This window comes from Centruroides vittatus, unplaced genomic scaffold, assembly GCF_030686945.1.
Source record: "Centruroides vittatus isolate TY-2023 unplaced genomic scaffold, ASM3068694v2 scaffold_435, whole genome shotgun sequence".
NCBI lineage: Eukaryota > Metazoa > Arthropoda > Arachnida > Scorpiones > Buthidae > Centruroides > Centruroides vittatus.
In genome coordinates, this window is record NW_027122708.1 from 1,978,668 (window position 1) to 1,994,836 (window position 16,169).

The 16,169-nt window shown below is 28.5% G+C and overlaps 1 protein-coding gene across 1 annotated transcript in view; it reads right to left on the reverse strand.

Moving 5' to 3' along the window:
* Positions 1-2,510: 2,510 nt before the first annotated feature.
* LOC136989028 (GRIP and coiled-coil domain-containing protein 2-like) overlaps positions 2,511-16,169 on the reverse strand; it is a 39,676-nt gene continuing 26,017 nt past the window's right edge. Inside the window, exons 7-22 of the mRNA XM_067287070.1 lie at positions 15,544-15,654; positions 12,776-12,964; positions 11,758-11,958; positions 11,532-11,694; positions 10,577-10,755; positions 10,317-10,496; positions 10,131-10,255; positions 9,932-10,054; positions 9,746-9,845; positions 8,298-8,483; positions 7,788-7,829; positions 7,634-7,712; positions 7,467-7,555; positions 7,260-7,403; positions 6,722-6,830; positions 2,511-2,952 (exon numbers count right to left, since the gene is read on the reverse strand). Coding sequence (XP_067143171.1) covers positions 2,885-2,952; positions 6,722-6,830; positions 7,260-7,403; positions 7,467-7,555; positions 7,634-7,712; positions 7,788-7,829; positions 8,298-8,483; positions 9,746-9,845; positions 9,932-10,054; positions 10,131-10,255; positions 10,317-10,496; positions 10,577-10,755; positions 11,532-11,694; positions 11,758-11,958; positions 12,776-12,964; positions 15,544-15,654 — 2,088 coding nt within the window. The 3' untranslated portion in view covers positions 2,511-2,884. The remainder of the gene's footprint in view (positions 2,953-6,721; positions 6,831-7,259; positions 7,404-7,466; positions 7,556-7,633; positions 7,713-7,787; positions 7,830-8,297; positions 8,484-9,745; positions 9,846-9,931; positions 10,055-10,130; positions 10,256-10,316; positions 10,497-10,576; positions 10,756-11,531; positions 11,695-11,757; positions 11,959-12,775; positions 12,965-15,543; positions 15,655-16,169) is intronic.

Below are 16,169 nucleotides of genomic sequence, written 5' to 3' on the forward strand. Positions count from 1 at the left end.
AATGGTCTGAGATGTGGCAAAGTGGACAATGGTATCTTCTCCACGACGTGTCCTCATGTCAGTCCATAGTGATCACAGAACATCTTGCCAGAAATAATGGGCTACCACATCCTGCCTATTCACCCAACTTAGCACCTTGCAAGTTTTACTTCTTTTTGTTGTCAACAGGGTCATCATTTTGAGTAACAATTGAAGTAAAGTAGCATCAAGCCATCTCTTGCAATCATCTGTGATGATTGCAAGAGATGGTTTGTTATGTTTGTTTTTAATTAAATAAGTAGCTAATGTATATCTCCTAGGAAAATAGCATTATTTTGATGTGTTTGCTTGTATACATAGTGTGCAAAATTAATGATTATTTTAATTGTTCTTTTTTAGTTATAGTTGTTAGTGCAAATAATTTTTATATTATATGTATATATTATATCCACAGTGGCTTGTAAACTGCACATGGCTCTTCTAAACCCTTATTGTTGCATGTTTAATTGAAAGGGATGTGTATACAAAATGGTGGTCTTTCCTTGCTACTCTTTATAGTGCAAACAGCTATCATCAGATTTTGTTGTAGTTGGAGGGTATGAAATCTTGTGAAATTCATAGACAATGCTACAGTAGTATTGGTGAGAGAAGAATGTACAAATGGGTAAACACGGTTAAAAATGGCAAATGTCAATCCATGATGAGGATCCTCCAATTGCTCCATCATGGCCATCACTGATGACATTTACAAACACAGGTGAATTTCTTTAAAAGTTTCAGCCAGGGAATTGGATGTCAGTATCTGGTCCTCACATAATATTGTCATGGAGATTCTCAAATATCACAAGTTATGGTTCACATGGTTGCTGAAACTCGTGACACCATTCAGAAATTGAAATTTCAGATCTTACAGCATCCCCATTCAGTCCCGACCTTGCTCCCTCTGACTTTCATAAACTTGTACCCCTGAAGGATGCTTTGAGAGGACAAAGATTTGAGAATGATGACAAGGTGAAAGAAACAGTGCATTCCTGGCTGAACACACGACCAAAAACCTTTTTTCTGATGGAATAAAGAAGTTGATGCAATGGTATGAGAAATATTGAAAAGGTGGGTGATTATGTAGAAAAATGACATATATAATTCAATTAGTAATAAAACAATAGATATATCAAAATAATTTGTGGTTACTTTTTGAAACACTACATTAAACTCCAGTTGGGAGTTTAATGTTCATAAGTAATATGTATTTGAAATACTCATTCAAGATGTTTAGTTTTAACTTAATACAGTATATTAAAATTATATAAAACTTCATTTTTATACTATATATAATTTGAAATAGAATACATTTCATTTTTATTGGTTAGTACAGTCATATAAAAAATAACTTTGATGTAAAATGTCTTTCATATGTTAATTCATTAGTAAATAAATATAGAATTGAAATACATATTAGACTTTATGGCAATTATTTATTTAATGCTGAAAGCTTGTGTGTTAGTAAATTACTGAAGGCAAATGATGATATAATTAGTTTTTAACATTAAAGTAGTAGTACTATTTATGATAACTAACGACTGACTTTTTATATGTAGTTTAATTCAGTACCTATGGAACCAGAGTGGTGCTTGATTGCAAAAATACAAAAATGTCTAGTAAACATAAGTTAGTGATATATATATATATATATCACTAACTTTTATACTTTAACACATAATATACAGAGCAAGATTTGCTGTACATTTGTACCAGCACACCCTGCTCTATGCTTTTGACTTGTTTATAAACACTATTTAACCAGTCTAATGATGATACAGTGCATGACTATATATTGTGATAAGACTGACTGAATAGCCAAGTAAGTTTCAATGCTGGATTATCGTCAGACAATTCCAAATTATTGACTACTTTTTGAAGGTGCTGGATTACTGTGTGCCAGATTAACAAACTTCTATTGTATCCTAAATATATTAAATGCTAAGATTTTATAACTATAAAAATAATGTACAGTACTTTTTAAAGTTACACTCAGAAAGCATTAGTATAATTTTTAAAATATATAAATTATTGTCATATTAAATACTACATTATTTATTATAATGTATTATGACATTATGACAATTCATTTTGTAAGTATTGGTTCCTAAGTTGTTTATTGATAGATGAGAAAAGTTAGATTCATTGCCGTTACTGATATGTAACAGATTTTGATTAATTATTAATTAAACGAATTTCTTTATAACTCAAGTCATTAATATCTGCATTTCAACCAAATCAAAATAAATGAAATATTTAAATTAAATTAAATTAAATTTTTTTCTTGGCTATAAACTCTCAAACTAATCCTATCAACAAGCTTTAAATCATAATGTAATTGTAAATATAAATAATCTCTTGTTACATGTATTTTGTTTTATTTACTTTATTGATCAATAAACATTTTCAAAACAATACCTTTGGCAGTAAGTCAAAAATCAGTTTTTTAAACACATATCCAAACATTTAAAAAAAAAAAAATTATATAAATATTAGCTCTTACCATTTATTAAAAACAAACTGAATATTCAATGTTTAATTCTATTAAAGAATTTCATAAATTTAATACATTTACTATAGGAATGTTAATCTGTTAAGATTTGAAAGCCCTTATAAAATCTTCCATCAGTTTTAAGATTTCATCTTAAAATTGAAATTATGCTATACACAAATAAAAATATTGCAGTTTACAATATATAATTTCATTGTCATTACTTTACATTGTGTACAAAAACTTGAAATTAAATTGTGTATGTATGTCTATACACATAATATAATTATTTACAATTGTTATTCTTTGGACCACAATTTTGTACCTGAGAAACAAACTTTAAAATTTCTTCTACTCGTAAAATTACAGAATTGACTAAATAAGTCCGGACCATCGATGTAAATAACTACTCCAACCGGATGAATTATCGGGTGGTAAATCACCTGCAAGAAAAAAACACGTTATTCAAAGGTATAATAATAATACATTTTCTTGACTGGATAGAATCTAGACAGGTTGAAAAACCTCAGGGGTAGTCCATATGGTTATGTCAGACTCCCTCTCTCACCACCTTGTTGGCCTAGCCAAACAAACCCATAATGGATTGCTAAAAAGGCCCTCTTAGTACTATAGGCTGGGGAAAAATAATAATATGCAGAATATTTTTTTTAGTTTTATATGAATAGATATTTAATATATGATTAAATTATAATATATTCCAATTTTCATTTCTGTTTGAATAATGTAATAAATTACAAAAATATAACTAAAAATAATATCAAGCATAAAAAAATCAATCAGAAAATTCTTAGTGATCAATTATTATTTATTTAATATGTAATTCATTATACATTGTCACAATGCCAGGCTGCAATTTTTAATTTATTTTATTTAAAATATATGTTCTTCACCTCAAAAATTAGTAGTGGTTTTCCCCTGTACATCATACGTTTCCTTAAACAATAGCACTGGTCATCTAACACATTTCATTTCAAAAATTTTCCCCTAAAAGAATGTTACTTCTGGTTTGCATCAGAAGTTCATATATAGTTAATCAGGCTCTCCTTCCCCCTAAGCTTTCCATATCTGGTCTTGTCTTTCATATATCTAACTCAGTTCTTGAGATTAAGGAAAGACGGATGGACGGAAGTGGAAATTTGTCTCCAATTTTTTCAAATTGCAGTTTAATTAATTTTATTTCTAATTATTAAATTTATCATGAGATTGTGGCTAACTGCCTGTATATAGCCAAATTGCTTTGTATCTGATTATTAATTAGCCTTAATATAACCTGATAGTAGTACCAAACAGTCAGCTGGATTAAGTGTAATGAGTTATGTTGTTATATAAAATATGCAAGTGGCAGTAACCCAGCTTGGATAATTTATATAAGCTCCAGATAAAGAGTGAATGTTGGTATCAAGAAGAACATCTGCTGTGACTAATGCTTCTTATGATGAAATATCAAGCCTGGAGGCTATGAGAAACAGACAAGAGTATTATAAGGAGCAGGTAGGGCTAAAGAAACAAACTTGTACAAGCAACAAGGATGGAAACCTTCAATGTTGGTAGCGTGATAAGAAGAGGAGTTGCAAGGCATCCAAGAAACTAGGACATGGTTGTACAATTTTCTATAATGGAGCCAACAAGAAAGGAGGAAAATGCATCAGTATTATTTTGTCAAAAGAAATGAAGAATTGTGTAATAGAGGTACGTTGCAGAGGAAATTGACTAATAAGAGTAGAACTAGATGTGATTAACTTGGTTATATGTACTAATGTACAAAGAAGAAAAAGATAATTTCTGGAATATGATGGAGGATGAGATAGAGTATTAGCAGAAACAGATAGTGATGAACACATTGGAAGTCACAATGAAAGTATTGAAACAATCCATGGTTGCTATGTAATCAGATATGTAATACCAGAAGGTGAACAAATGGTTATGTCCAATGCTACTGCAAAATCTATAAGATATTCCTTCTTCAAAAAGAAAACAGAACATTTTCTTCCATATAAGTGTGGTCAAAGCTACTCACAGATAAACTTTATATACAAGAATGCATTTCGTAAAAGCAAAGAATTGCAAATTATGCCCAGTGATCATGTAGTAGTACAACATTGACTACTCTGCATAGACATACAGATGGAGATTAAGCAGACAATGTGTGAGTTAAAACACATTGCCATTCTTTTGTGTTCTTGCATGTGAGAGTAAGAATGTATGGAATGGGAAAATAAGGAAATCTGGTGGTGTATATGGATGGTGTTTAGAAAGCAGTGCAAGCAGAGAAGTCATCAAAGAAATGATGGGAAGAAGCAGGATTGACTATGTACCTTGAGAACTACAGACAGAAGGAAAGAGAAGCAAAGAAAACAGGCTTTGGCTTTACCTTGAGTAACTATGAAGAAATCTATAAATTTAGACTTATGAATCATCAAAATACAGCTTGCCATCACACTAACCAGTGAAGCAGATAAAAGAAGGCAATGGAGAAATATTAAAGTTTTCCCATCTATAATGTTAAATATTTCATAATAATTTAAATTATTACAACAATGTTTTTTAGATCTCATCTATTTATTTAATTGTTTATCTTTGTTGACATCTAATTACAATGGCACTGAAATACCTTGGAGTGTTATTTTTTACTCATACATTATGTCAGCTGTGTGATGATGTGGGAAACCATGAAAACATTTGAAATTTAAATTATTAGCTTGCTTATTTAAGCAATACAATTCTTTTGTATTTATGTTTAGTATAACTGAAAAAAAACTGCTAATTACTGATTCAATTAGAATAATTTGTTCTGAAGATCTGTATACAAGGTGTGTTCCATAAGTAATGCGACCAAATTCATAAAAAATCATTTATTGAACATATTCTTACATTTAGTCAAAAATCTTTGAAATAGCACCCTCCTGCATTGATACACTTGTGAAGGCGATGTTTCCAGGCCTGGAATGTCCTTTAGAGCCAATGTAACGTAAGCCTTGATGTTTTCAATTGTGTCCCAATGTTTCCCTTTCATGACCCCTTTTAAACGAGGAAAAAAAAAAAAAAAAAGTCGGCAGGAGCCAGGTCAAGACTGTAGAGAGGCTGGGGAACCAATGGGGTGTGGGTCCTGGCCAGGAAATCGTTGACACTGGCTTGGTGTGTTGTGATGAAATTTCCACATGTCCTTGATGTCGCTTCGGACGTGTGACCCTCCTTTTCATTCTTTTGAGCACTTTCAAATAAAAAGCTGTGTTCACAGTGGTCCTGGCAGCTATGAATTTGTGGTGGATAATGCCTCTGACATCAAAGAAGACAATGAGCATGCTTTTGATCCTGGACTTGCTCATGCGTGCCTTCTTGGGGTGGGGTGATGCTGGGGTGTGCCACTCCGAACTCTGTCTTTTTGTCTCAGGGTCATACTCAAAGATCCATGACTCATCACTGGTGATAACTGAGTTTAAAAAATTTGAATTATTTTCACACATTTTCAAGAGCTCTTGGCACTGGAGCACTCACATGTCCTTTTGTTCATCAGTCAACACTTTTGGAACCAGTTTTGCACACACTTTTTTTATGTTTAAATCTTCAGTCACAATGCAATAAATGGTTGTTTTTGTCATGTTTAGAGTGTCTGCTATCAATTGAAGGCTCAACCGTTGGTCAGAGTTCAAACAATCACGCACACACATCACATTTTCGTTGATTCGGGAGGTTGATGGATGTCTGCTGTGGGGTTTGTTGGTGACCTCCTCTCGGCCATCCTTGAATGACTTGTGATTTGAACAAGCAATCGCTCCCAAAGGCCTGCTGAATTAATGTAAAGGTTTCGGTGGTGGACTTCCCATGTTTAACGCAAAATTTGATAGCATAACGTTGCTCCAGAAAACGATCCATCGCATTGTGTTACATTAACACAAAATGGGGTTCCCGGGAACGAACGTCCTCACCCGCCGGCAGCCTGGAGGCAAATGAGACTGGGTGAGTTTTGAAGCTAACACCCCCCGCCACCGAGCACAGCAGGTTAGAACAAGTTACGGCATATCATCATGTCATGAAAAAATTGGTCGCATTACTTATGGAACGCACCTTGTATGATGTACAAATTTCTTACTAATTAAATATAACTTATTTTAAACTTAACATGATGCATTTATATCTCATAAATATAATAGATATTTATTGAAAAAGTAAATAAAGAAAAAATTAACGTACCAGTAGAAACAGATAATAGCTGATTCTGTTCTTCAGGACTGAGACGAAGAATTGTTGTTAGAACAGGAATTAACCTCACCCTTTCATCACCACCTTCCAAAGTTACAAACTAGGAGAAAAAATATTTAATTTTAAACAGAAATACATGTTTTAAAAAATAGCAGGTTTTTAAATCAAAAATAAATTTATCAAAATAATATATGAAAATAAGAATTTTGAATTTCTTATTTCAATAAGTTATTTGCTATTATTTAAGATTAAATTAAACAATTAAAGTTGATATTAAAATTTTGGACTATTAAACTTATATAAATCATCATATACATTTAAATATATATGGTTTTTTAGTAGATGAGATGATCATTTCTTTTTACTTTATATAAATTAGGAGTCTGTTTCTATTAATAAATTTAGTAAATGATGTTTTTGGTTCTGTACTTAAAAATTATTTGACTATTATATTTTATGATGTTTTGAAAATTTTACACAAAGATTTCATATCATTATTTAAGAAAATGATGTATTAGTACAATCTAACTTTTATTATGACATTTTTTAGATATTCAAGATTTTCGGCATGATCCTCTCTTTCCTTATTTCTTTCTAATCTTCTTATTTCTTCTTTTAATACTCTGACTTGTTCAGTCATTCTCAGATTATTAGCTTCGCTTTCATTTAATATCTGAAATTAAAGAAAAATTTTAAAAAATTTATTAGTATGTTAAAATTAAATTAACTAATTTACCTCAGTCACATGTTCTAATTTTTTTTGTGTAGCAACTAAATTGGATGAAAGTTTTTCTATATCTTGCTGTGAAGAAATGCTTGTTGGTGCTAATTATTAAAAGATAATTAAAAATTTAAGATAATAAGATGATAATTTCTTTTAAAAAATAAGATATTGATAATCACTGTCAGGTTCATCTGGCATCTGTAATAGCTGTTCAAATGACATAAAACCTGAACTTGGAATAATATTTAAAGATGAATTCTGAAAAGAGAAAAATAATTATTTCTATAATACCTTTCATTATTAAGAAATTATCTAATCAATAAACAAACATACTCCTATAGGTGTTAAACTTCTTCTGTCAGTGCATTCTGATCCCTTTTAAAAATAAATAGTATAAAATTACATTCATTATTTATAATAAATACTAACCCAATAGTTAATTTCAGATACCAAGTGAATGTTGGATTCTTTATTGGGTTATAAGGCTAAATAAGTAATTACCAAGAAATTTGGCAGGCCTCCATCTCTTGTTAAATGTAATAATTATAAATAAATTTAATACAAATTTAATAAGATCAGGAGATCTGGATATGTATCTGCACAGTAATCAGTAATTGAGAGTTCAAGTCCCACTCTGAGTCTATCTTTTCTTCCAGAATATTCTGAAATATAGTTTATAATTATTGTGTTTAACAAGAGATGGCAGACCGGTGGCCTTCCTCCTGCCAAATTACTTAAGTTAGTAATTATTTAACCTTATAGTCTGATAAACAATCAGGCTGTTCATTTGATACTTTCTATTTAAAAAATTTTTAATAATAATGATTGTTAACAGGAAATTACCTCTCCTTCTTGTCTTTCTTGTGAAAATATATCAAATTGTGCAGGTTCTTCTGGCATGTGTGATGGTGATAAAGTTTTTTGATGTTCTTTCTGTAAATGGCTAATTTCTGTGTGCGCAACTTCCAATTGTTGTTGAAGCAATTTTATTTCAATTTCATGATTTTCTTGAAGTGCATGTAGCCTTTGCTGTAAAAAAAGTTTTACAGTAATAACACTTTTAAGGCTATACAGTAGAGAGTCGTTAATCCGAACCCTGGTTATCCGAATCACCGGTTATCCGAACGATTTTCAGTCGGACTGTGTCATGCTGAATTGAACGTTTTTGATACTAGATTTACTTCTAAAGTATAATTTTCATGTTTTTATATTCTTCAATATATTTATTTTCGTTTGTACAAAACAAAGAAATAATTTTTAACGATACAATAGCCTCGATTATTATTATAAAAATTTTCGTTAGGCTTAAAATCGACGAAAATTCAACACGAAGTGACGCAACGGAGAAAAATTTCAACATCGGACAGGTTAATATATTTTTTCGTACATAATCGGTTATCCGAACAACTTCAGTCCCCAAGTGATTTGGATTAACGACTCTCTACTGTATTTATTGTACAGTACACTACATAATAAATATTATATAATGTTAAAAATATAAGGTTTTAAAAAATGATTTAAATGAATTTAAAACATTATATTTGATAAGAAACTTCTGATTTTTAATTATTGAAAATAATGTGTTTAAAAATAAAACAAAATGATAATCTTGTAATCTGGATAAATTCACAAATGTTTTGTGGCAACAAAAATTCAAGCAATTTTTGAGATAAAATGTAAATAAACAGCATAAATAAAATCAAATTTTGATTCACAAAATCCATTTACATTTGTAAAAAGTCTGCTTATTAATATTTCCAAGATCAAACATAAGCATATGATGTTGACTTTTTTTAAAAATTTGTTTTAAATATTTAATGTTAAAATTTAACAGGCTTTCATAATAAAAATTCGAATTTTGATGTGATTGCCACAGAAATGTGCATTTTATCAACAAGCAGTTTGCAGAGAGTTAGTAATGTGCAGACATATTATACAGTATTATTAGATAGTTGGTATATTATTATAAAATAATTAAATAATCTTAAGATTTTTTTAATTTTTAAAAGTATTTTCCATAGTAATGTTAAGATGATCAATTTAGAAGAAACTGATGCAATGAGTATTCAGTTACTGATTCATCTTTATTTGTCATTGTTAATGTATAAAAATTTTATAAATCTGAATGAATTTGTGTATTGTAATCAACTTGACTTATATATTGTTAAATTCAAATTTTAGTACTTAATTACTCATTATTAAAAAAACATAAAATATTGTAAACAGCAGCAGAATATAAAGCTGCAGTAAGTAAACAACAAATGATAATCAATTATTTCATAAATAATTACCTTAAAAGTTTCAGTAATTACATTCTGCTGTTGCAATTGTTTACTGAGAGATTCTTGTTGCTGATATAAAGCATCATGTTCCATTTTCAATTGACTATACCTGAAAAAATGTATATATACATATATATTTAAAATTAAATATTTTATTTTGAAAAAGTATTAAGCATAAAATCTAAAGAGTATTACTTTTGATTCCAAGAATCTTCTCTTAATTTAGCTTCTTCTATTAATTTTTCATAATGCTGTAATAAATCATTATGTTCCTTCTGATGTATCTCATTGTCTGTTAATGCAACTTTTAATTTTTCACTGTGCAATTAATTAGATCTATTACTATTGATCTAACATTTCAAATAAATTTCAATTATAATTATAGATTTTTTACCTCAGTTCTTCTATTTTTTCTCTAGACTGTTCAATTATATTTTCCATTTCTTGTTTAGTTTCATCTTGTATTGTATGAATTGGACTAGATTCTTGCTTTTGTTTTAACACACTATGCACACGAATCTAAAAATAATTGCATATTTAACACTTACTTATAAAACAAATTATTATTTATTGACAATACCTTATAACTTTCAAACTGTTGTTTAACATTCACTATTTCTAGATTTGCAATTTTAAGTTCTTCTTCCAGATTTTCTATTTTTGTTTCATGTAATTTAGTTGTCTTTTTATTGTTCAACCTTAAATCTTTAACAAGCTCATATAACCTTTGATTTTCAGCTGATGCTTCTGCTATTTGTACCTATTATTATGTATTAAAAAAAATTCTTAAATAAATTGAATAACAAAACATATTTCAAGATTATAAAACAAAACTTTTACTTTAAAAAGTTCTTCTTTTTGTAATATAGATTCTAAATGATTTTGTTGGGATTTTATTTTATCTTTAAGTTCTTGTTCTCTATTTTTCATATCTGATAATTCATTCTTTGTTTTATTTAAAATATCCTTTAAATTCTTGGCTCTACTTTCTTCTGATTTCCATTGGCATTCAACATGTTCTTAAAAATAAAACTTAACAATGATTATCTGATGATCAGAGGTTTTTAATAAATTTTATATGTAATCTACTTAATGAATTAATTAATTCCTTTAAAATCTTTCATAATTAATAGTTTATATGAAGAGAATTTAAATTTTTATTTGATTTTTATCAGAATTATCAAGGTTTTAAAAACCAGTAATACCATATTACTAAAAACCATATAATAATAGTAAAATTTGTTTATTTAAGTTCAGAATGATGAAAATTTTTGATCTATTTAGGAAAAAATCTATGAATATAAAAGTCCAGAAAATAAATATTTCTTTCCTGATTTTTGATAAACCTTAATACATTTATAATTAATAGTACTATTTATTTCTTGTTATTTTCAAATCATTAAAATTAATATGGAAAGTATTTTTATTACTACTAGAATCTACAGAAACATTGAATATGAAATTTTAAAGTCTCAATTTGTGTACAGTATAAACAATTTGATTTCATTCATCGTACATTTCAAAATTGTAGATATTCATTAATTCTTTTATGTAAAAATGATGCAGATAAAAAGAATCTGAACTGTGGATAAAATTAGCAGCATGTAAAACAATAATTTTCTGACAACAAGCAAAACTAATACAGTAAAAATTTTGGAAACTACAATCAATCCACATTTAAAAAAATTTATCTTCATTTAGTTTTAGATTTAAGTTCACAGAAAATTATTTAAATATATAAATCTTAAAAAGTAATTGCAAAGATGTTTGTAAAGAATATATTTATAATAATTACTTAATTCTTCTAGAGCTGTATTATATTTTTCCCTTTCATTCTCTAACTGGGATCGAAGATCATTAATACACTTGCTTCTTTCTTCAAGGTTTGCATTAAGTTCTGATACAGAACGTTCATAATCAGCCATTTCCAAGCTCAACAAATTTTGTTGTTTAGCTTCCTGTAATAATAGACTTTGTGTCAATATTTTTATGTGATGTAAATTTTAAAATAATAAATTAACCTTAAGAGCTTGTTCTAATTGTTGAGTTGTGGAGGTGTGTTGAAATCTTTCCATATTCAATTGATCTTCTAATTCGGTTACTTTTTGTATTTTCTTTTGCAATTCGGCTTGTGTTTCATTATGTTTTTTAGTTTCTGTTTCACGGACAGATTCTAATACAATTACTTTTCCCTCAAGTTCTGTCTTCATCTGTTCTAATTGCTAAAAAAGTTAACACATTTTAAATTAATATAAAATTATTAATTCTTTCCATAATAATTTTCAAATCTAAATGATTAATAATACAAGTATTTAAAAAAAGAAAATAAAATAGTCTTTTTATTTTAATAAAAATGGTTATTATTAGAAAAATTATTTCATTGATATTATTTAAACAACTTTATACAAAGCTCACAAATTCTTCTGGAATCTTAAGCTGCATTCACACTGCTGAATGACAATGACAAAACCAATTTCTTTATTGTCCATCTTTGTCTGTAAAATATTCACATTAGTTGTTCTTGTTGCATTTTTATCTTAGTTGTTAGTTGTTTGAAATTTAGCCAAGATTCAACATTTCTCATTGTCATAATGATATTGGCCAATTAACTTGAACTTTCCACAATTCTCTTCGAACAATATGGAGAATGGTTACTCTTATGTGTTGAAAAAAAACCTTGGCTCTATGATATATGTCCAGAAATGTTGAAAAATTAACATTTTATTCTACATATCAATTTTTAAAAACAGAGATGAGTCCGGTCTAAATGCTAAGCCTAATGTAAATTGCACATGCTTTAACATGAAAACTAATAAACAACATGAATACTTTGCAAGGAACAAATACAACAAAATACACCATCATTGCCATTTAAGATCTGTAGAGTTGTTGTTGTTGGCAGTGTAAATGCAGCCTTACTTACTACTATTTAACAAATAAAATAAAAAAGCAATTAGTTTAGAATAGTAGTGAATAAACTAAATTCAGTATTATAATTGAATTCCAAACAAGAGTAAAAAGAAATTGGATATAATGTACCTTTTTCTCAGAAACAGTGGCATCTAATGATTTTTTCAAAGAATCATTTTCACATTTAATTTCACCAAATTTTTCTTTTGTTGATGTTACTTCAGATGTTAACTGAGTTACGTCTTGTTCAAACTGTTTAATTTTTGAATTCATTGCTTCACATTTATCTTCAATCTTATCATATTCAACTTGCAAAGTCTATTCAAAATTATGAAAATATATCAAATAATTATTAAAAATAAATTAATAACTTAAATATAAAGATTTTGATTACTATTACATTTTAATATGCTAATTAATAATTTTATTATTTAATTTTAAAAAGTAAATATTTTATATAATGCTCTAAAAAACAACAAAATAGAGGGTAATTCAGAAAGAATCATCTGATTTTTAATTTTTATATTTTTAAAAATTAACAACACAAAATGATAACATTTGTCTTTTACATTCATGTATTACTTAAGTCTTTTTACAAATCTTTGATATGACTTCCTATAGTCAGAAAGTTTTCCTTTACTTCCTTTAGTCACAATTAATGTCAAAGCAATATGCAAATTCCTGCCAAATACATTCCAATGTGTCATTGATAATGCATTTCTGCTGCTTTAGAAACAGTTAAGTTTGTATAGCCTTGTGGGCATAGGTGAGACAAACACCTGATCTTTCACATACTTCAAAAGAAGAAGTCACATGGGGTGATTCCAGAGGCCTAGAAGGCAAACTTATAATGTCAAGTCATCTGGTCCACTGTGACTCTGGTAGCTCAGTATTAAGAAAATGACAAACCTCTATGCCAATGGGGCAGTACCTCATTTTGTTTAAAAAATTAAGTTGGGAAGATCTTCCTTCAACTGGGGAAAAAGCAAGATTTGTAACATATCCAAATACAAAATGCCAGTCACTGTTTTTTCTGCAAAAAAGAATGGTCTGTAAATCATATGGAAAGTTTACAAAAAATGTTCAATTTGGGTGAGTCCCATTTATGTGCAATGCATGCATGAGGATTTTCAGAGCTCCATATGTGAATGTTTTGACTGTTCATTTTGCCACTTAAATGGAAATTTTGCCATCACTGAAAACAAGTCGGGTGTGAAAATTGTCTGCTTTCCTTAGCTTCTTGCATGTAAAGGGAGAAATTCATTGTGTCTCACCACTATGCTTCAGTGCTTGCAATTTTTTTCAATTTGTATGGCATGTAACACAATTTTTTCTTTACATGCCAAACAGTAGACTGAGGAATCGCCAGTTCTCAACTAGCACAATAGGTCAGTTTCTTCAGACTGTATAAAAAAGTCTCTCTCATTCTTTCAACATCCTCTGCAGGTAATGCCTGGTTGCCCTGCACTTATTCCTTTACAAAGACATCCTGTCTCATCGAACTGCTGATATCACCTGCGAATACTCTGAGTCATCAGTGGATTTATTTGGTTCTTTCTACAAAATTCATGCTGAACAGTGATTACAGACTGACATTGTGAAAACTGCAGCATGCAAAATGCTTTCTGCTGATTAGATGCCATTTTCATTTTTCCAAAAGAACTTCATAAATGATACACTAGTGTTGTTTATTATTCATAGTCTAAAACTTAGTCCTTAAAGACACTTGTCCTTTACATTCATGTACTAATCATTCTGTGTTAATTTTTAAAAAGTCAAATGATTCTGATTTTTTAAAAATTAACACAGAATGATAAGTAGATAATTTTGAAATCAGATGATTCTGAATTACCCTGTATTGCATAAAAATTTAAATAGTTTGACAATAAACATTATTTTCATTTAATACAGAATAACAAATACCTTGTATATGAATAATCTATAGATAAACAGGCATTTATACATTATTTAGTCAATAATAAGATAAATATGTGTTTCACTTGTTTTGATCAAAGCACAATATTTTACATTAATTTTTTGAATCTTATATAGTATAGACTGATTCTCACTTTATTATTTATTTATTACATGTAAATCCTATTATTATTCATTCAAAGAAAGAAAACATTACTAACAGATAAATTTTTCTCTTTTATTTGACATGCTGCTAAAGGACATGAATTAGAATGGGTGCATTCCAGTATGCATCAAACAGCGCATTGGTGAACCATGATGTTCTAAAATGTGTTTCGATATTCACTGATGAATTCATCAGTGCAGTGACTCATGCACATTGCACTCATCAAGCTGTGGATATGGTGAATTCTGATGAAGCAAATATGGCCAACTCCATGGTTATATTATCAACACCATTTTTACTACTCATCTGTATTAACTCAAAATTATTTTGAAAAAATAAGTCTTCAAATGTTCAAATAATGCTGTTTGCTTCTGCCATCTTGTTAGGTTCATAGTTTCAGTGAAAACTTACTAAATCATTTGTGGCTAAGACTGATGATTACTGGAATGTACAGTACCTAATATTTCACATGTTATTAAAAGATTTTTTAAATTAAACTATCTTTTCAGTCTGTATTGATATGCTTGATAACTCTGCTCAAATTTTTTTGGTCATGGCATAATATATATTAAAATAATAATGTTATATGGTAATGGGCAGAGTTATTTTAACACAGGTTTGTCTAGATATGTACAATATTTAGAGCATCAAAATTGTCAAAGTTTTGATTCTCCAAATGTAATATTTTGATCTTCTGGAAAAAAAACTTTTCAAATAAGTTAAATTAGAAATATTAAACAAATGTTTATATTTATTTTAGTATTATAATTTTCAAAAATATTTTAAACAGATGCAATTTAATTGGAGAAAAACAAACCTGAAAATTTAAAAGATGTTGCCTGCAGTCAGAAACTGCCTTGTCTTTTTCTGAAACAAGCTGTTCCATTTTTTTCTTTAACTGATTTCTTTCATTTGTTATTTCATTTAACTGAAATAAAAACATACATTTAAATAATTTGTATACTATAGTAACACGAAAATTGATTGAGTTATTGTAACTGAAACATAATCTAATATAAAAAAAAATCCAAAAATGCAAATCTAAGGTTTTTATATATTATTTAAATTATAATATTATTTTAAGATATTATTTTCTTTTGATAAATTATTAGATTTTTGCATGAATGCTAAAATTAGCTATCATCAATTATTGTATTTTCCTTCACTCCATAATATGTCATCTAAGTACAATAATTTTATACATATAGCCCAATATATCTATCTTCCTATCTCACAAAAAAATTACTAGAACAGAATTAAACCCCTGAAAAACTCACACCACTGAATATGTTGCTCTTTAGAAGTGACACTGAAAACACAACACTCACTAGTATTCAGCTTAGAAAGTAATGTCTTAAATTATTTTATTTCTTTCCATCCAATTTGATTTGGAAAAACAAATTATTTGAGATGAAACCACCTAAAGTGCATTAAATGTAGAAA